Here is a 20,939-nt window from a genome sequence, read left to right as displayed (position 1 = left end):
ACCAGCACCAGCAGAGGCCAAGCTGATGTCATACCTCACAGCAATAACAGAGCAGTAGTAGCCAGGATTTTTGGAGCACACATTATCTGCCAGATCCTGCGATTTCACCCTTTGTGTATAACATCATATAATCTAGAAATGACCGATAAAGGACAGAGATGAACAACAGATAAACCATAGTTTTGAAAGGTACTGCTTTCTAGTTCTTGATGTCTTCCTCAATGCCATATGTGACCTTGAGTAAGCCGTGTCTTGACAAGAAAACTAGAGAAGGGTGTCAGGTAGAGGTTGGAGAGGCAAGGTAGGGACCGGTAACAATCTGTGTTCTTTGCAGCTCATAAGCATGGTTTGAATTAGATTGATAAGCCTTAAAGTCAGCCGACCAGTAAATATGGCAAGGTATTATTTGCCTACAGGGAAATGGCTCCCTATTCCCTGTTGAGATTTGCATTATACATCCCATCAATAACCAGGAGAAATGGACCATAGCCAGGACACTGGGGAGCACAGAGAACACAGACTGACTGAAGGACCCCTGCATTGTGAGGATTCCTGAATGCAATGCCTAAGTGGGAAAAGCATCCCAGACCATTGGTGAAACCAGAAGTTCCCTTTTGATTCCAGTTGGGAGAAATGGAAATGACCCTGAGATATTGGGTCCGTTTGTATTAGTTTCTAATATTGGTATTGCACTACCAGGCAAACAGATGATGTTTACAATGGAAACTAATCCAAAGACCGAGCTATCTCTCTGAGGGGGAGCATTGTTTGAACATACCATTGGTCAGGATAGGGCTTCCTCGAAAATTACTAGAATGTAAATGATATGTGGAATAACTGGGCTTGGAAGTTGCAGTGTGTAGCTAAATTTAACCGCAGGCATCTTGCCAGCAGGACATTATGTTCATACCTTAATGAAACAAAGGCATAAAGAGTGCAAGAAATACAGAGAGCAGATATTTGGAAGCTTTCTCTGGCCTTAGAGCTACATCTATTTTGTATTTAATGACAAACAGCTCAGTGGCTTCTTGCTCAATATTCTAAATCTGGAATGTCTGTTTCTCATCCTGTCTTCCACCTCCTCAACAAAGCCCAAGGGGTCATTCCGGTAGCCTTGGACCTAGGGAGGCTTAGTCCATCTGAGATACTGTACAATGCAAATGCTGAGCTAGATGCTTACAAACAAGCTAGTCTCTCAGGCCCAAAGACTGAAGAGTCCAAGTGGAAGGGACCACAGGCTTGGCACAGGGTGAGGTGCAGTGTCTGAGTTCCCAGGTCCCAGATGTCCCTTGTCTCCGTTTAGCTTGGCTCATATGAGTTCTTGTCATAGCACAGGGCCTCTTTCTCAAGGGCACTAAGGCCACTTGTAAGTGTAGGTGAGCTGAAGGCTAAAACTTATTAAGAGCTTTGAAGAACCATGAAGAGGGAAGACCCAGGACATTGACATAAAGTAAGAAAATAAAGTTCTCAGCACCAGTGAGAGGGGAATTGAGGGGGTTGCCACAGGCCACTTATCCAGAGACATTTTTATTAGTCTATGGATGACGACTCTCATAATGTCACTAGCTAGCCAGTTAGAACCCCCCCCCCACACACACACACACACTTAATGCATGATCTCCTGCTTCAACCAGAGAGAAGATTGTGTTCCATTTTCATGTTGTCCATCCAGTCACATGTGGTCCAAGCTCCTTTTGTCCATCTCTGGCTCTGGCTTTGTTACTCGTTGACCTAAACTGTCTGCTAGCCTTTAGTCACTGTAGGGCTACCTCTAATCCTGAAGTATACTCCTGATACAGTTAATTACCCTAAGCTCTTTGCTTCTCTGGACTACAAAGAAGCATTCAAAGGGGTTCTTAGCCCATTCCTTGTCTACAGGATGGTCTGCAGACACGTTCCTGAAATAGCTGGAGGCTTTTGCAGAAGCCACCTTCACTTGAAAAGTTGTCATGATTAGTTACATTAGAAGCCAAATGGGCTGGTGAGATGGCTCAGTGGGTAAGAGCACCAACTGCTCTTCTGAAGGTCAAAGAGTTCAAATCCCAGCAACTACATGGTGGCTCACAACCATCCATAATGAGATGTGACGCCCTCTTCTGGTATGTCTGAAGACAGCTACAGTGTACCCATGTATAATAATAAATAAATTTTAAAAATTATAGAAGCCAAGTATGTGGAAGGACAATACTGACTTCCATGGGTTCCTCTGGAGCTTTGTAAGGCAGCAGGCCCAGAGTCCTTCCCATTGTCATCCTTTAGCTTGGTTATATCATGTCAGGTACAAGCCCCCAGCCATTCCTCTCAGTGCTTCAGACTTGGTCAGGTATTAACCCTTAATACAACATGCAACTTGTATTTTTTACCATTTTCCTTACTGTCTAGAACAGTGGTTCCCTACCTGTGTGTCGAGGCTCTTTTGACAAACCTCTATCTGCAAAAATATCTACATTGCATTCCATAATAGTAGCAAAATTACAGTTATGAAATAGCAACAAAAATAATATTATGATTGGAGATTGCACAACATGAGGAACTGTTTAAAAGGGTAAAAATATTAGAAAGGTTGAGAACTACTGGTCTAGAAGAAGATAACTCCTTCTTTGTTAGAAATTAGCAGCATAATGGGATTTATCAAAGGATACACTAGCAAGCAGAAAGGGGTCCTGATAATGGACTCAGGAAATTTTTGTACAACAAAGTAAAAACCAAAATGCAGTACTGAATTAAAACCTAAATTATGGAACAGAGACTGAAGGAAGGACAATCCAGAAACTGCTTCACCTGGGAATCCTTCCCTTATTCAACCATCAAATCCAGACACTATTGTGGATGCCTGCAAGTGCTGGCTGACAGGAGCCTAATAAAGCTCTCTCCTGAGAGGCTTTGACAGTACCTGACTAATACAGAAGTAGAGACTCACAGCCATCCATTGGACTGAGCACAGGGTCCCCAATGAAGGAACTAGAGAAAGGACCAAAGGAGCTGAAGGGTTTGCAGCCCCTTAGGACGAACAGCAATATGAACTAACCAGTACCCCCAGAGCTCCCAGGGACTAAACCACCAACCAAAGAGTACACATGGTGGGACTAATGGCTCCAGCAGCATATGTAGCAGAGGATGGCCAAGCCGGTCATCAATAGAACCTTGGTCCCGTGAGGGTTCTATGCCCCAGTGTAGGGGAATGCCAGGGCCAGGAAGTGGGAGAGGATGGGATAGTGAGCAAGGGGAAGGGGGAGAGAACAGGGGGCTTTGTTTTTGTTTTTTATTTTCTTTTTTTCTTTTTTTTTATTTCTTTTTATTTTATTTCATTTTTTTCTTTTTTTCGGAGGGGAAATTGGAAAAGGAGATATCATATGACATGTAAATAAAGAAAATATCTAATAAAGAAAAAATAAATAATAAAAAGAGTAACCAGTATGTAATAATGAATGAGAAAAAAAAAAGAAACCTAATTAAGACACCTTTATATGCATATTAGTGACAAAAAGGATATATTCAAATACCACCTTTTCCATATACATAACTAAATGCATGCAATAATCCTATGTGTTATTTATGAATATACAATAATTGCACATGCACCCTGTGGTGGCATAGGTAGGTTTGCTCCCCATAGAGTCATGTGTTTGAATGCTTGACCCATAGGGTGTGACACTATTAGGAGCTGCAGCCTTACTGGAGTGGGTATGACCATGTTGGAGGAGGTGTATCACTGTGGGTGTTGGTTTTGTGGTCTTCTATGCTGAACTTCAGGTCAGTAGGGGACAGTCATCTCCTGCTGCCTTCTTCAAGATGTAGAACTCTTGGCTGCTCTAGCCCCAAGTCTGCCTGCATTCTGCCGTGCTTCTCGCCATGATGATCTTGGACTAAACTTCTAAAACTTCAATGAAATGTTTTCCTTTCTAAGAGTTGCCTTGATTGTGATGTCTCTTCCACAGCCGTAAAACCCAAACTAAGACATAACCATTACTTAAAAATATGCGTGTAACAAAAGTAAATGTCAATGAGGATGACACGCCAACCTCCCAAACTCGGGGTGAAATCCAGGAAGAAGAAGGAAGGGGGAAGAGCAGTGGGAAGAGGTGGCGGTGTCCCTGTGCTTCTTTCTTTCTCTTAATGGTACCAGCAGAATCAAGTGTGGCAAGAGCCAGTACCTGCTTAGTCTGGCAGTGTGCAGCGCTATGTGCGTCTGCTGACACTCATTGTATCCATTGTCATATCTACCATAACACTGAAATCCGTTTACTTGTGGTATCCATTCAGCCGCAGACATGGTTGGCAAGGCTCTTTGGGGGGGTCTTCATTTACCTGGGAAGATTTTTTTCCCCTCCAACACATGGTGGTACTTAAATGTTTCTCTCTTTCCTCCGTCTTTCCTTTACACTCTGCTTTTGATGTTAGGTTACTACCACCCCAGCGAGCCGAACCAGAGGACTAAACCTGGCTGGCTCAAGTGGAAAATGATCCCCTCGATTTCTCGAGGCATATAAGAAAAATATGCCATCTTACGCTTTATGTGTTCCACAGTCCTGGGTAGCAGGTTGCATTTCCATTAACAACATGTAAGACAGAAATCAGAGACACGGGGAATAATACTTTCAAATCTCTCTTTCGAGTAGACAGATAAAAGACTTGTAGTTATGAAAGGGATTTAAAAAAAAAAAAGAAAAAAGCTTTTGCAGTAGTTTTGTTAGAAATCTCCAAAATGTGTAATAACTAAAACCCATTTATATGTCCAAACATCCCTTTCTTTTCACAGGTCAGTAACTGGAAGGTTCAAAACAGTTATTATAAATAAGCACACACACAAAGATGCTAAGACAAAAATTATCAGGAACTTTTCTGTCTTAAAAACAAAGTTTAAGGGACTGCAGATGGTTTAATGACTCTTACATAGCATACTTCCATGGCCAGAGGTTCACATCCACCTCTAACTCCAGCTACAAGGGAACCAATGCCTATTTTGGCCTCAAGAGACATTGCACTGATGTGTGCATACTTACACAGAGATATATACACATAGAATTAAACATAAAATAATAAATGTTTTTAGAAAAATAAGTGTACAGGGCTGGTGTGATTTTTTTTACAAAGCCTGTTCTTGTGTGGGGGACTCTGTCATTGAAATGTTCCTGATACGATTGTGAGCTTGTAAAATACCCTAATTGCTTTTGGGATCCTAACATGTTCTATTATCTTTAAATTGTTCAAATATGAAGATACAATCCCATTATTTTTTTAAATGTCTCATTTCACATCTAAAAGCATTTGCATGTTTTCAAGCTAACTAAATTTCAAAAGATTTTTATACCACCAACTTACCTAAATTTAAATGTAAATATTAGTTCCCAAGTTCAATTTGTAAAACTTAAGTTTAATCCAAACATATCAGGTTTACAGTTGTTGGCTGTCCAGCTTATGTAGTACTGCCATCTAGAAATCAGAAGCTAGACAAGTGTTGGCAGCTCAGCCATCCTAGCTGATGATGTCAAATACGCCTACAGGAAGTAGGGAGAAAATGCCTGAAACTGCTTACAGATCTCCTGATCTTTTCTGCGGGAGCTGATTTTTGTTAGATCATCAGCCCCTGGTCTTCCCATGCTTCCAGGGGTCTCAGGATAAGAAACGTCTCAGTTATTATTCTATCGCTATGAATGACTAAAGCAAATAATAGAAGAAATAATTTATTTGCAGCTTACAATTTCAAAGGGTGAGTCCATGACCATCATGGTGGGGAACAAGGTAGTGAGCAGGTAAGCTAGCGGGTAGACAGTAGCTAAGAGCACTTGAGACCCAATCTCCAGGCAGAGCTAGCTTTAAGAACTTGTGTCTACACCTTTATGGACGAGAGAGATTGATTCAAGAGAGAAATTAGTGTCTATCATGTTAAAAAAAACTCACTGAACATCTTGTTTGCAACACAAAATAATTTCCCCAAAACCCTTGTTTAGAATTCCATGGAAAGATGGAGAAGAGATGGAGGGAGAGGCCAACCAAGGACTGGTGCAGCTTGAGACCCAAGCCGCGAGAGGGAGCCCACCTCGAAACTGCTGCTATTTTGCTGTATTCGCAGACAGGGGCATAAGATAATTATCATCAGAGAGGCTTTGCAGCAACTGATGGAAACAGACAAACTTTAGTTAGACCTGGGGGAATCCTGCTGAAGAGGGAAAAGATGGATTGGAAGAGCCAAGGGGGTCAATGACACCATATGAACACTTACAGAATCAGCTAACCTGGACCCATAGGGTCTCAGAGAGACTGAACCACTAACCAGGGAGCCTACCTGGGACTGACCTAGGCCTTCTGCACACATGTAACGGTTGTATAGTTTGGTCTTCTTGTGGGACTCCTAACGGCCAAAGCAGGGGCTGTCTCTGCCTCTGTTGTCTGTCTTTGAGACCTTTTCTTCCTACTGGGTTGACTTATCTGCTCTGAATAGGAGAAGACATGCCTAGTCTTATCGCAACTTGATATGCCAGGACTGGTTGATATCCACGGGAAAACCCCCAACCCCCTTCTGTTCTTCTGAAGAGAAACAGAGGAGGAATGAGGGGGGAGGAGAAGTAGGAGGATGGACTGGGAGGAAAGAGGGAGAGGAAGAGGCAGTAAGGATGTAAAGTAAATAAATTAATTAATAAATAATGATTACAATGATGGTGATAAAGAATTCTACATGGGACTTTAAGAAGCATGTACCCATCATGTCTGATCCTTATGGAAGCTCTTCAGCATTGGTTGTTAATTTCATTCACTACATGAGAAAGCTGAGGCCTCAAAGGTTGAGGGTTTATTGTGAGTTCATGCTAAAGCAATCAGATCTGAGGTATGCTTTTAAGTCTAATAATTAAGTAAACTAGGTATCCCTTGCATCTTCTTCATCCTTTAAGAATAAAACCTGTCTTTTGTTGATTTTGCACTTTGATATTAGGTGAGGGGAACATGGGCAGTGTCTTCGTTAGGGATTTACTGCTGTGAACAGACACCATGACCAAGACAACTCTTATATGGACAACATTTAATTGGGGCTGGCTTACAGGTTCAGAGGTTCAGTCCATTATCATCAAGGCGCGAACATGGCAGCATCCAGGCAGGCATGGTGCAGGAGGAGCTGAGAGTTCTACATCTTATCTAAAGGCTGCTAGTGGAAGACTCAATTCCAGACAGCTAAGATGAGGGTCTTAAAGCCCACACCCACAGTGACACACCTACTCCAATAAGGTCATGCCCGCTCCAACAAGGCCACACCTCCAAGTAGTGCCACACCATGGAGCAAGCATATTCAAACCATCACAGGCAGGGAATGGAAGAAAATGAAAATGTATTTCTTCTTAAGTGGGTGGTGGTTCTTCCACATAATTTGTTCTACATCCTTCTTCTCCCCTGGGTATGAATAATTGAATCCACAAGGTTATCGGTGGCAGCTGTCATATACACTGGCCTTACATAATCACATCAATACAAAGGCTTTACACCTGGACAGGGATGCACTGGGTGAGTACAAAGCCAACCACACGGGACCTAGAAGACTGAAGAAAGTTTTATAACTTAGAGCAATAAGGAGAAGGCTGGAGACAATCCCAGAGCTGTGTCTCTCAGGCAGACAAAGAAAGAAGAAATCCATAGCTTGTGATTGGTCACCACCTATAGAGCATGCTCAGTTCAGGTCATTCTTCCTATTTTACAAGTTCAACAGCTGGCAAACAGGAATGTCTGTGGACAGAGGACCTGGGGCTTGGATGATCCAACTTTATTCTAGGTCCCTTAAAAAAATAAAGATGTTAGAATGAAAACAGCAATGCCTGACACCACTAGACATCAGACAGTGCAAAATGTTGAGCTAAACAGGGCACCAGAGGCCCCTGCCCCAAGTCTGGTCTGTCCTGCAGTCTGGGTGCTGTGCTAATGTCTCTCCTCCCCTGGCCCCTCCCTCTTCCTCCATCCAGTTTCCTGCTGATTTCAACCAAAAGGCGGGAAGTTGACATGAGCCTACTAATATAACACGTTTTCTTTGGAGAGATTTGTCCCAAAATTAAATAGTTCATGCTAGTTTGAGGAGAGCGTTCTTCCTGGCTTCATTAGAGGATTTAACACTTGCCTTAGACTTTTATCCACTCATTACACACTTGCTCATTCTAGTGAGCTAATACTTTCTTAATTAAAGAATATGGCTTCCCATGAGAGACCAGGTCATAAAGAACTCTGGACTCTTGAGAAGGAAAGAGTTAAATTGAAAGTGTAGTATCTTACCTTCATACCACCAGCATGGAGACCCTCCACACACACACACACACACACACACACACACACACACACACACACGCACATGCACGCGCACATACACAGAGACACACTCACACACACACACATGCACATACATATACAGACATACACACACTCACACATGCACACACACTCACACACATGCACACAACACACACACCCACAAACACATACATACTCACATGCACACATGCACATACACATGCACACACACACAAACACACATACAATTATGTAGACTTTGAAGCCCTTCATGTTGATGGTGGGAATTAAAATGGTACAGCCATTTTGGAAAACTGTACTATAGATTCTCAAAGGGGCACAAACCATGTGATCTAGTGGTTCCATTTCAAGCTTGAAAGTTAACAAAACTGAAAGCTAATTATCTCAATCTTGGCAGAAATCTAGCTGCATAGTCCAAAAAAATAGGAAGATGGCTTCCAGGAACTGGGAAAGAGACAACAGGTTGTTGGTTAGCTAGATTTACATGAAAATGTGCTGGGTATTAATTGCACATGAATATTAATACAATTTGTGGTTCTAGCCAGTGTCTGTAAACACAGTTAACATGGGAGTGTGTGTTAGCAGTTTTCACAGTTACAGTTACTGCTGAAACATGGACATGGACACAGAGATAAATGTTTCTTGTCTGTGCCTTGGCCTCTGAAGAGACTGAGCAGATGTCTAAGTGAACCTGGTAGCTCATATATACATCTGCCAACATGTGCAAATGAAGTGAAACCCAGCATCCTGTTAGGTCAGCATCAGCATGTTAGCAGATGCTGGAGTGCTTCGGGGGAGGGGAGGGAAATAACTGCTCTGTGGGAAAAGGAGACATCTGGAATGAGGCCTTACAGAACATGAGGACTAGCTGTAAGGATTCTGGGGTCTCAGGAGGAAGGCTGATCCGAAGGATGTAATGAGAGAGACTAACTGCTCCCGTGGTCCCTCTGACAACACAGAGAGTGAATGAGTTTTGTCCATAACGATCTGGGCTGTGATGAGATCTTGAATGGACGAGCCAGGTGGCTTCACACTTTGTCTCTGGTGGATATTTGAATTTGTCACTCTTCCTTTATCATAAACTAGGTGAGTTAGTTTTTCATTACTGTAACAGAATGTCCAACACATTCTAATTTTTTTCCCTTTTTGAAGAAAAGGGGGAATGTGTTGGTTGCGGTTCCAGAGATAGGAGGGCATGGTGTCAGCATTGTCTTGGCTACAGAGGACCTGATGGTCGATGTCACCACCATATGTGGGAGAGATTATATCAGCAAACAAGCAGCCAGAGAGAGGTGGGGGCTCCCACGATGCCACCTGAACGACCCTCAGCTTTTATAAGTTCTAGCTCAGAATATCATCCCACTATAAATACCAGTATCTCAATGCATGGAGCTCTAAAGAGCAAGCCACCCGCCATCCATAACACTCAGGCTCTCAGGTCTAAGGGTTAAGCAGCGCTAACCCTTAACACAGTTACTTACTGATTCATTCAGATGGTGGAGTGCAGGATTCTTGTTTGCAACCAGAAAAGCAGGAAATACCTACCCTGTGTGACCCAAGATGCATGCTAGGTAAATGGTGGGAGGTACATTTATTTGGAATTTGTTATTTTCCAAACCAAAATGATGAAAGTCATGGATGTAGCGCCCTAAATTCCAGCGATACTTCTCTGAATAGTGCTGTGGGGAATTCTTAACATACATCCTTCCTTCCTTCCTTCCTTCCTTCCTTCCTTCCTTCCTTCCTTCCTTCCTGCCTGCCTGCCTGCCTTCCTGCCTGCCTGCCTTCCTGCCTGCCTTCCTGCCTTCCTGCCTTCCTCTCTTCCTTTCTTTTTAAAGAAGAGACATTAGCATCCCTTAGTCTCTACTCCTGCCACAGCCGTTATCCCTTCCATGCTGTAACTTACTCTTAGTGTCTTAATTCAGTTAAACATGTTGGCACACGAAACCTTCTTTACACAAGGCATGTCCTGCAAACAAGTTAACAAGAAATTAGAATTTGACTCGGTAGCAAAACCGAGCCCACAAACTAAAAACGGAAATTCAGATTCTGACTGCAAATGAAATTGTTTTGTGGTACGGTGGAACTTGACTGTGGAGACACAGGACGGTCCTGGGAGTACTGTCAGGATGGGAGCAGGCTCAGCAACACCCAGTGACCCATCAGAAGTGAGTTGGAATCTTCGGTCTCACGCTGCCATCGCTGTCTTCCCATCCCAACCTCAAAACCTGTCGGAATTGTGCAAATGCCTCAGGATCTCTCTTCTCTAACCTAGCCATCTCATCCCTTATGGACTAACTGCTCACATGGTGCCTTCTTCCTCTCCCAGCCTTTCCGGCTGCCTGCTCTTGACATTCAAACACAGGAAGGACTTCACAGCACCCAACCGAGTCTCTGAAGGCATGTTCTGTGCAGACACTTTTCTATTGATTGTCAGTATCTAGATGAACCCCAGAAAAGGAAAGGCTGAGCAGATGATCTAATAGCTGGATACTGCATAGACTTCTAGAGTCCAACACTAGAAAGGATGTGAGGTTTCAACCTCAAACGTCCCATCGAACATGCAAACATTTAGTACAGTATACCGCTCTCTCTCTCTCTCTCTCTCGCTCTCTCTCTCTCTCTCTCTCTCTCTCTCTCTGTGTGTGTGTGTGGGGGGTGGGTGTGTGTGTATGTGTGTATGATAGAGAAAGAAAGAGAGAGGGGGAGAGAGGGAGAGAGAGAATAGGTCCTACACGATTAACTGTCAAAAAGATATTCTAATAATGGACATAATTGTCCATTATTAATATGGCCAGTCTGTATTTTGTAGTTTGAGTTTGATATGGCCCTAAAAGACTCATATGTTTAAATATTTAGTCCCCAGCTAGTGGCAATATTTTAAGAAGTCATAGAACCATTAGGATATGTGACCACTAGAGGTAAGAGTTCTATCCCAGGCCCACTTCTGGTGAGGGCTCACTGTTCTTAATCCACTATTATATATGAAGGGTTGTGGTCACCCGTGCCCTCCTTTGGCATGCATTCCCAACATGAAAGCATACATACTCGGAAACATATCCCACAATAAAGCCTTCCTCTCATGAGTTGCTTCTGTAAGGGTTTGTCACAGTTAGAAGAACAGTAAGAGAAACCATTTGGTAGCTTCTTGTAGTATGAACAATTTAAGCTTTTCCCCAACTAGCTTACAGATAAATGGGACTCCGACTACGGTTACTTTATTGGGCTTCTATCTGCGGTCCTGGTTACCTCGCCAGCGGTTTATTCCACATACTTGCTGTGTCTCCTGACCATGTGCTCATGGTTCCTCTCCCCTCATGGCGGCTTCCTCCCTCTCTCTGTCCTCCAACCTGGTCACTCCAAGCACACTTCCCTCTAATCCCCCAGTAATTGTAGCCAATTGTATTTAACCAATCATTTTAAATCAAAAAGCAAAAACAAAACAAAACAAAACAAAACAAAAAACAAAAACAAGGTTTGCAGAACAAAAGCTTGTAGACATGAGAAGTCACTGATAGGCCTAGTCCTTCTGCTATAGAATGTAGCATCACAGTACCTAGCAATAGACCAGACCTCAACATCTTCTGCCCATTCGGTGAGGCCCACGTGCTGCAGCTCAGCCTGCGAGTCTGAGTCTTCAGCATTGGTGTGGAGATGTGCAAGTTCAGGCTGCAGTAAGTCACAGCATTGTTTGGAAAGGATGAAATACTGGTTATGATATGAAATGGTTTCTTTTTTTGTGATCACCTGAGGGGTGTTCCTATTGAATGTCTGATGGAGGCGAACTAGATCTAAGCTAAGGATGATGCTGAAGGGTGGGGCCTCAGAAATTGAAACGACCTGCTTGATTAACCCCAAGGTATCCTGGTTATCCAAAGAGCTTTTCATTCCATGTACTCTGTATAGAAATCACCATCGTCCTCTAGGGCTGCAAAACATTTCCAGTAAGTTTTAGGGTTCTAAGTGGAAGAAAAAAAATATTTCATACACTTTTGACCTTCATACATTTGATTTTGTCTTCAATTGACATGTGCTAACTGTACAGGTTAATGCATTCAAACATTTCTTTTCAGACATATTATTTTTCTAACTACTATGTATGAATTGTACATATGATATAATACAGAATGATATTTCAATATGTTTTTTTTTTTACTTAAAACTTAACTTCAACACAAATTCTTTACTGAGCTCCAGGAAAAAAGACCTATAATAAAGGAACTTTATCACAGGAACTGCTAATCCATTTTGCATGTGCAAAACTGAAGAGGCTGGAGTTTCTTTTTGCTTTTTTTTTTTTTTTAAATCCAAGTTCAGCAGTGCACTTACACTGCCCCTCATTGTTATAGAAAATACAGCACCAGGTGGTTTTTATAAGAGCAGACTGTGTGATGTTTAATGACCTTACACCTGAATGGAGTATGCTAACTCACATACTCAGCCAAAGCAGGTGGATTTTTATGTCTTCAAGCCCTGAAGGGAGTTCCAGGCCATCCAAGGCTATATAGTGAAACCTATTTGAAAAAAAGAAGAAAAAGGAAGAGGATGGGGAAGAGGAAGAGGAGAAGGAAGAAGAGAAAGAAGAGAAGGAAGGGAGGAAAGGAAGAAAGCTGGATAGTAATTTCTGAAATCAGGAGGCTAGAGAGACAGTTCAGTGGTTAAGAGCATTGGCTGCTCTTGCAGAGGACCCCATTTTGATACCTAGCTCTCCTATGCCTCACAACTGTCTGTAACTTCAATCCCAGGGGATCTAAAACCCTGCTTTGCCCTCCCTTGGTGTCAGACATGCATACCGGCAAAGCACCTTACACATAAAATAAACAGATTTTAAAAAGAATCAGCACAAATAATAGAAAGAGGTGAAACTCATCCACGTGACAAAGCTTAATCAATTATTAGCCTTGTTTTAAAAGAAATGCATGGCAAATGGATTTCTGAATATGTCACATTTTCAACATTTCTGAACAAATTATATTTTGCCCACTTTCCCATTAGGTAATCAGGAACATTCAGGATACGTGGTAGAAATTAGCTTTTAAAAATAAACCATTTCTAATTTTAACAAGCATTGTAAAGTCCTCTTTCAAAGTAAGCCATTAATTACCAAACTCAAATTTGAAAAACTCAAATTACCCATAAATGAAATTGGACAGAGATAAATTTCACAGAAATTCTACTATATAACATTTAGCTTTCATGTCTGAGCTGTGGAACTCCGACCAAGTTCAATATTTGCTCCCGTAATACTGGAATTCATGCCAAGTCTGACCTGAAATGACAAATTTGCTCATTTAAATTGGCCTCACTTGCATATCGTCACATATTTGGCATTTCAATAATTCCGTGATTTTGATAGGGCTGATTTTCAACTAAAACATAAATTTCTAAAAGGTGTATGAGGACTTAATGCAGTCTACATTTTTAATCAATCTGGAGACCCCGTGGCTCTAAGCAACAGAAGCATTTCTCGGGAACTATATTTTAATTCCTTAAAACTCTTTTCTTCGTCTCTCCCTCCCTCTGTTCTTCTCCCCACACCCTTTGAAGTTTTCTTTGTATAGATGTTTTTGCACCACATGCATGCAATGCCCATGGAAGCCAAAAGAGGGCATCGAGTCCCCTAGAGCTGGAGTTACAGATAGTTATGAGCTACCATGCAGGCGCTTATAACTTGAACCCAGATCCTCTGGAAGAGCAGTCGGTTCTTTTAACCACTGAGCCATCTCTCCAGCTCCCTTTCTTTCTTAGCAGGGATGTAACCATCCTTTAGTCTCTACTTCTCCCTAACTGTGAATACCTAATTTTTGGTGCACTGGATCCAATCAAATATGCTTGCACATAAACCCCTTTCTATGTTAGGCATGTCCAGGAGGGATGAGTAGATACATTCCCTGTTCAGAAGAACTTAAAATTTAACTGGCAGAGAAACAAGCCAATGAAGTAACAGCAATAAAAATTTAAATTGTGATCCACATAAAACTGTTGTGGGGCAGAATGAAAATCCTCTGGAGACACAGGAAGCCCTGAGGGTACCAAGGAGATAGAAGGAGACATGGAGACTTGATAATATCAAGTAATAAGATGGCGACTTTGATTTCTCTTTATAATGTCTGAGCCTCTTCCCAGCCCAGCTGCTCAACCTGGCAAAATCCTGAGTCTTTCAGGATTTCTCTACTCCCTCCTACTATCTAGCCTTTAATTATGCATGTGTATATTTTATGTCTCATTATACACTATGCAATTGTGTAGCTATGTATCTGCTCTTTGATGCGATAACCTGTCATGGTTGACTACAGCCATCCACATTTCTTTGTTTTTGAATAGGTTGTTTGGGATCAAGTCCGTCATCCAAACAGACTGCTCCAGTACCTGGAAGATCATAGTAAACCCAGACCTGTCCTGGTACCACCACGCCAACCCCATTCTCCTGCTGGTGATGTACTACACGTTGGCCACGCTGATCCGCATCTGGCTGCAAGAGCCTCTTGTAAGGATCTGGAAATGTTCCCTGAGCTTATCTTCCAAGTACCTAGAATCTCTGGGAGACATGGTTTCAGCAAAATGGTAGTGTCTTACCCACGTTGGTATAATTTTACAAGTACTGAGTGAGTGCAAATTCTATCTGCACAGACGCCAGTTCCCCACTGGCCTCTGTGTGAGCTGCTACCAGCGACAGTGGTAATAACAATGGAAGATTAGGTTTTATTTGGCACTTACTAAGCCAACAGGCAGCATGCTGGCTATTTTTTGTGTATCCTTCTTTCTACCCATTAAATAACTAAAAAGTGAATACTGTGCTTGTCTTATAGGTGAGGGAAGTGAAGCATGAGAGATACGTGTTCTGGCATCACACACTTACTGAATGGTTCAGATTGGATTCAAGCCCATCTTTGATAGCAATGTTAGCCTGAGAGACCACACAACCCTGTCTCTCAGTGTTCCCTGACACCCCAGCCTCTGAGGATAGACACCATCATAAAAGTTCAACTCCCACTGGTGCCCACAACTTCCACTGTGAGGCACGACGACTGGGAAATTCCACTCAAGCACATGGGACACTAGCTTGTTCCCTGTAGGAATACCAACAAGGCCGTGGCACTTGGAACAGGAAGACCAATGCTTGTGTGTTTCCCAATTCTTCTTTGTCTTCTGTCCACTCTGTCTCCTAGATGGATGGGCAATGTTACAAGGGAGGGAGCTGATGCACATAAGAGGTGCTTTTCTCATTTCCATCTGCAGGGGGCACTGTTCATCCCTGCTGAACCCAGCCCAAAATGCAACCTTCATTGGAATGGCTGCTAGCTTTGGGCTTGAGATCAGTTTTCTCTATTCTGTTTTCATTCTCAACTGAATGTGCTAGAACCACACATTACAAGTTACAGGAGACATATCTTGAAGGAAAAAGAGTTTAATGTACTATCTTGGGGGCCAATATGAAGTAAGACTAGACAAGGCCCAAGCTCATTGAAGCTATACATTCTACAAGAAAAAAAAAGAAAGAAAAAGAAAAAAAAACAGCCCCCCACAAAATTAAATGCCATCCAAATTAAACAGTGTCAATGAAACCAGATAAAGCACATGCCTCCTTTATCCCTGGCAGAACTACCACCTGCAGAAAGAAACAAGAATCTATCTCCTTCCTGCATGGTACTCTGTTCCCACGGAGGGTACCAGTAACTTAAGTCTAGGGTCTCAGATCTCATTCTTGTTAGTTCCCTTTTGTGTGGGTGTCTTCCTGTTGGGACCCAATTGATGGATACAAAGTAACAAATTGTATCCATGAGGTCAGAAAGAACAAATTTTTGTTTGTCTGTTTGTTTTGTTTTGTTTCCGAGACAAGGTTTCTCTGTCCTGGAACTCACTCTGTAGATCAGGGTGGCCTCCAACTCAGAAATCCACCTGCCTCTGCCTCCCAAGTGCTGGGATTAAAGGCATGTGCCACCACTGCCTGGCAGAACAAATCTTGTGTTACACCTTTCTTCAATTCCTCTTAAAAATTGGCCACACTAATAAAATACTTTAAGATTTGTATTATATTAGCTTCCTACACACACACACACACACACACACACACACAAACATCATCATCATCAATAAAAGTTTTACATAAAACTTAAAATGTATTAAGGAAACTCCTTCTGAGCAATGTCATGAACATTACAGAAATTAAGACCTTCAAGTCATTAAGAAGTCCTAGTGCGCTTGCTTTCCCCCTGCCATTCCGTGTAGACATCCGGGTAGTGGAGTAGCTTGGTGACGGCTCGGTGATTTCTTCAGGCTTGTGTCATGCTCTAGCCTTAATGGACTATCTCTGGAGCTAGGCAGCTAGAGACAGCTGGGAAGGCAATCTGAGCCCTACGCTCTGCAGGCAGCAATAGTATTTCAAGCCAGTTCCGGTAGGGACAAATGGACCATGGCCCTTAGGTATGAAGCACCTCAATCTGCAATTTAAATAGGCAGAGGCAGAAAAGTTTATTACTGAGGCAATGTGAGAAGGCAAGAGGCTGTTCACACCATAGTTGCAGAAGCTCTTCCATATTCGGTGAAGAATGCCAGCCATCAAATGTGAGTGCCTATCAAATAAGTACAAAGGCTAAGGGAGGGGCTAGGAAAAGGAGGAGGAGCTTGTATCAAGAGTTAACTACCAGAGGACGGTGGAAAAACATCTGAGTCCACTCCGTGGATTCTGTGCCTCATGATTGTGTGACAGCTCCAGATAAATCAGTTAAATACCTCATCACACAACAGGGTTATTCCCCGGTGAACCCAGCATCACTTAAAAATACTCTTTAGTTGAGAATGCATTTATAAGGCTCCTGACCTGCTGACCATCATAACCGATCATAACCTACTTTAAACATACTCAGCCTGCACTTGCCAAAGTCATATATTGCAAAGGCTACTTTATAACAGGGTTGAATAGCATATGCCACTTATAGTTGAATGTTAAAAACAGACCATTTGCGGGAGTGTTCACCTTTAACAGCAGGTTATTGTGAGTGAAGGTAATGTTTCTACTGAATGTTTATCACTTCCAATCATTGAGAAGTGAAGACCGGCTGTGGTGACTCATCGTTAATTGGGACTATGTAGGTGTGGCTGCTACCTGGCCTCTGGGAGGTAGGGGTGTTTCCCTTGGGTGCTCTGCTGCACACTGGAGCCAAGATCAGGCAGTGAGGCCAAATCCACACTTTCTACTCTGACTAACTCCCTTTTTATGGGAACACCTTTGTTGGAAAGACATCTGAGTCCACTCCATGGATTCTGCACCTCATGACTGTGTGAGAGCTCCAGATAAATTGCTTTTTAACTAAATATCACCTTGTTGTGCATGGTGAGACATGTTTGTGATCCTGCACTCTGGCACTCTGGGGGCTTGAGTCAGGAGAATTGTGAGTTTTAGGCCAGCCTGGGCTATATAGCAAAATCCTGGCACTAAAAAATAAAATAAAAATAAAAATAAAAAAGTTTTAATGAGACATTCTCCAGTGAGAGAGAGGCTTATGCTACAAACTGGTTCCTCCTTTAGAAGTGCTTGCCTTGAAAACCAGTTACGTTGCTATTTTCTGGTGCAGTTTACAATACACATGGAGAAGCCATGTATGCTTAATATCTATAACATGGGAAGCTTTAATAGAACCAGGTGACATTCCACAGTGGTGTTCATATGACGTACATGACAGTATTGTGTTATTTTAAGAGGGTATTGATCAAATCCCATCTAGGTCATCCCCAACTTTAAACAGATGAGACCAAGTGAGATGGTTTGTGGATCTGCTTTGGGGAGCGTAGCTGCTCCCATGATTCTGTGTTTCAGGTGCAGGAGGAGATGGCGAAGGAAGATGAGGGTGCCCTGGATTGCAGCTCCAATCAGAACACAGCAGAGAGGAGGCGGAGCCTGTGGTATGCAACCCAGTACCCAACAGATGAGAGAAAAGTAAGGCCCGGAAAAAGAATGCTTGTCTCCCCATTTAGTTTTCCATGTCTGACTTGTGCTCTTGAATGTGGGGGTTAATACAAGTGGTCAAATCACATTGCTTCTGACTTATAGAAAGATTTGCTTTAGGTGGCTACTTCTAGAACCCTCTGTCACAGCCAAACTTGGAGCTTTTAAAGAAAGTACCCGCTCCCACAAGACCCCAGGAAAGAACAATTTTTATATTAATCACTTTGACTTGAAAACCAAAAAAAAAAAAAATCCTGATTTTTTTTAAATAAATTAAAATATTTAAGACAAAAAATTAGTAAATAAACTGTTGGCACTGACAGAGGATAGTTTCAAGGTGGACTACACAGCAGCAGAGTTGTTCAGTGTCATGACTCAACGGTGGTAAGTCTATAACTGACTGGAAAAGATCCAGGCTCTGCCTGAAGGTGGTTATGGGCCTCTTGGTTTTTTTTAGGCTCTGGTAGGGAAAGTGTTGGCTCATGTAAGTTATATGTAATAGACCACTATTGCCAGTCAGCTTGAATTCATTCTGGCTGGTACTATATGGACATAAGAGCCTGTTTGCAAATCCATTGAGACATTTTTTTTCCTGGATGGAGCCAGCAAGTCACACCCAGAATCGAGAGGAAGACCCTAATACATTCAGTGGCAGACAAGTTTCTTCAAAACAACATAGCCCTGGTCTCAGTGTCGCTGTCTTGTGCTGAGGGAGGCCGGGGGAGCTACTGTGAAGGATAGAACCATGCGGCAGGAGAGTGGCATCATAGGATAAGAGACATGCCTCACAGCACGGATGGTGCACCAGGAGACAGACATTATGCCCAAGATACCTGAGGGTTTTCCTGTGTTCTGTCTTGCTCATTTCACCAACTAGAGTGACAGGATAGTTCAACCATGTGCTAATTAAGTCCCAGGGAGCTCTGAGGGTCCCAAGACCCTGTCAGGGAAATAAAAAAAGGTTACAATTGAGATCTTGAGGATCCTTGCCTGATGGCCAAGAAGCTGGGGTGCCCAAGTACAAAGCAAAGCCGGGACACCAAACATAATAACTACAGACCCAACAACAATAGCAATACCACCACCATCTCCACACCACCAGCCTCACCACCGCTACACTGCCATCACCTCCACCAGCATCATCACCACCAGTGTTGGGCCTACACAGCAAACAAAACCAAAGCCAGTTTCTCCAGAGAACGTTCTTGATGAACCAGGATGAACAGGAACCAAGCACAGCAGGACAGTGGTCCACATGCTGGATGTTGGTTCCCTAAGATTACAATGACCTCAGAAATTCTTACAACCTGTGACACAGCATGACGGTATCAGAGCAGAAAACATGGTCCATATATTAAGGTCATGCTGTTGAAACCTCCCTAGTGCATCCTGAATGTGTACTGTTTATAGATTCCACGTCAGGTGCAATCACACGCCTGGCTGTCGCATCCACCGATGTTCCTTGCCGACTCCCTCAGAACCGTCTCTGCTCCTCCATGCTCTGTTCATAGCAAGTGTCCTTTATACCATGTTTTTGTAGCACCTCTTCTGTTTTTAGGTGTATAAAAAAAAAATGGTCTTTGTGTTTCCACTGCAGGGTAGTCTTCATGCAGTAGCATGCTGTGAAGTCTGTAGTTTAGGAGTGGTAAGCTATGCCCTACAACCTGAGAGTGGACCAGACTGTGCCTTTGAGCTTAGTGTATTTATAGGGTCATACAAAAGTGAGATTGCCTAATGAAGCAGTCCTCAGAATGTGCCTAGTCATCAAACAGCACATGACTATGTTAGCTTTCTGAAATACGCACTTTGAACTATGTTCCCCTTTAACATTCTGCGTGACAGAACAGGATGTCTGAATGGCCTGCCATATACAAAGTTTGGCAAAGTCCTGATGAGAAGCACAGAGTGTCCTAAAGTCACTGTAGGGCAGAGCTCAGTGTGTCCGCAAAAGTGTTTATAATTTCATGGTTTGTGATTGGCTTATTTGTTTGTATACTTGCACAGAGTTGGGAAATGGTTATGATGCACGGAGGGACAGTGGCATTCATTACAATGAATTTTACTGTGTTTTGCATGGCTCTTCTAACATGCTAGCACGCAGCTAGTTAGAGGCTGGGCTTATGTATAGAAATGTGTACAGATGCAGATGTACTTCAAACTGCTTCTAGCTTAACAACTAACATGCTGTTCCGCCTTGCTTTTTGCAGCTTTTATCCATGACCCAAGATGACTACAAACCATCTGATGTTAGTATACCCTTAGAATTGTCATTTATGCTTATGTAAGTGACTTCAAAGTAACAAGCGGAGTTAGATCCTTTGAGAATATTTGAGTTATCTATAAATTCCCTGTAAATTTTTCAGTTCTTTTTTGCAGAAATTTTGTCAACTTTACTACTCTAAAAATCTGTCTGGAGTATGACATTGAATATAACATACAAAACACATTTATACTTTAGAAGAGCCCTGTTTGGAGCATTGTTCTCTCTTTCTCTCTCTCTCTCTCTCTCTCTCTCTTTCTCTCTCTCTCTCTCTCTCTCTCTCTCTCTCTCCTTTTCTCTTTCTCTGTGTATATATGCATATGTGTATTTGCTTGTGTATATGGGGGGTCCACACATATGTGCAGGTGCATTTGTGTAGGTAAATGTGCACATGTGTGTGTGTGTGTGTGTGTGTGTGTGTGTGTGTGTGTATGTGTGTGTGTGTGT

The 20,939-nt window shown here is 42.5% G+C and overlaps 1 protein-coding gene across 9 annotated transcripts in view; it reads left to right on the top strand.

Annotated features, from left to right (window-relative positions):
* The window catches only part of Piezo2 (piezo type mechanosensitive ion channel component 2), a 388,432-nt gene that overhangs the window by 263,989 nt on the left and 103,504 nt on the right, over positions 1–20,939 (top strand). For 7 of the 9 annotated variants that reach the window (XM_031365855.1, XM_031365851.1, XM_031365854.1 and 4 more), the window contains 3 exons: positions 14,611–14,773; positions 18,104–18,223; positions 20,440–20,478. In XM_031365855.1, the coding sequence (XP_031221715.1) occupies positions 14,611–14,773; positions 18,104–18,223; positions 20,440–20,478 (322 nt within the window). The remainder of the gene's footprint in view (positions 1–14,610; positions 14,774–18,103; positions 18,224–20,439; positions 20,479–20,939) is intronic. The other 2 variants (XM_031365853.1, XM_031365850.1) reach the window with 1 other exon arrangement.

Source organism: Mastomys coucha, unplaced genomic scaffold (genome assembly GCF_008632895.1).
Source record: "Mastomys coucha isolate ucsf_1 unplaced genomic scaffold, UCSF_Mcou_1 pScaffold13, whole genome shotgun sequence".
In the NCBI taxonomy this organism is placed as follows: Eukaryota; Metazoa; Chordata; class Mammalia; order Rodentia; family Muridae; genus Mastomys; species Mastomys coucha.
The sequence above is the reverse complement of the archived record's forward strand: the minus strand, read 5'-3'. Positions and strand labels throughout refer to the sequence as shown.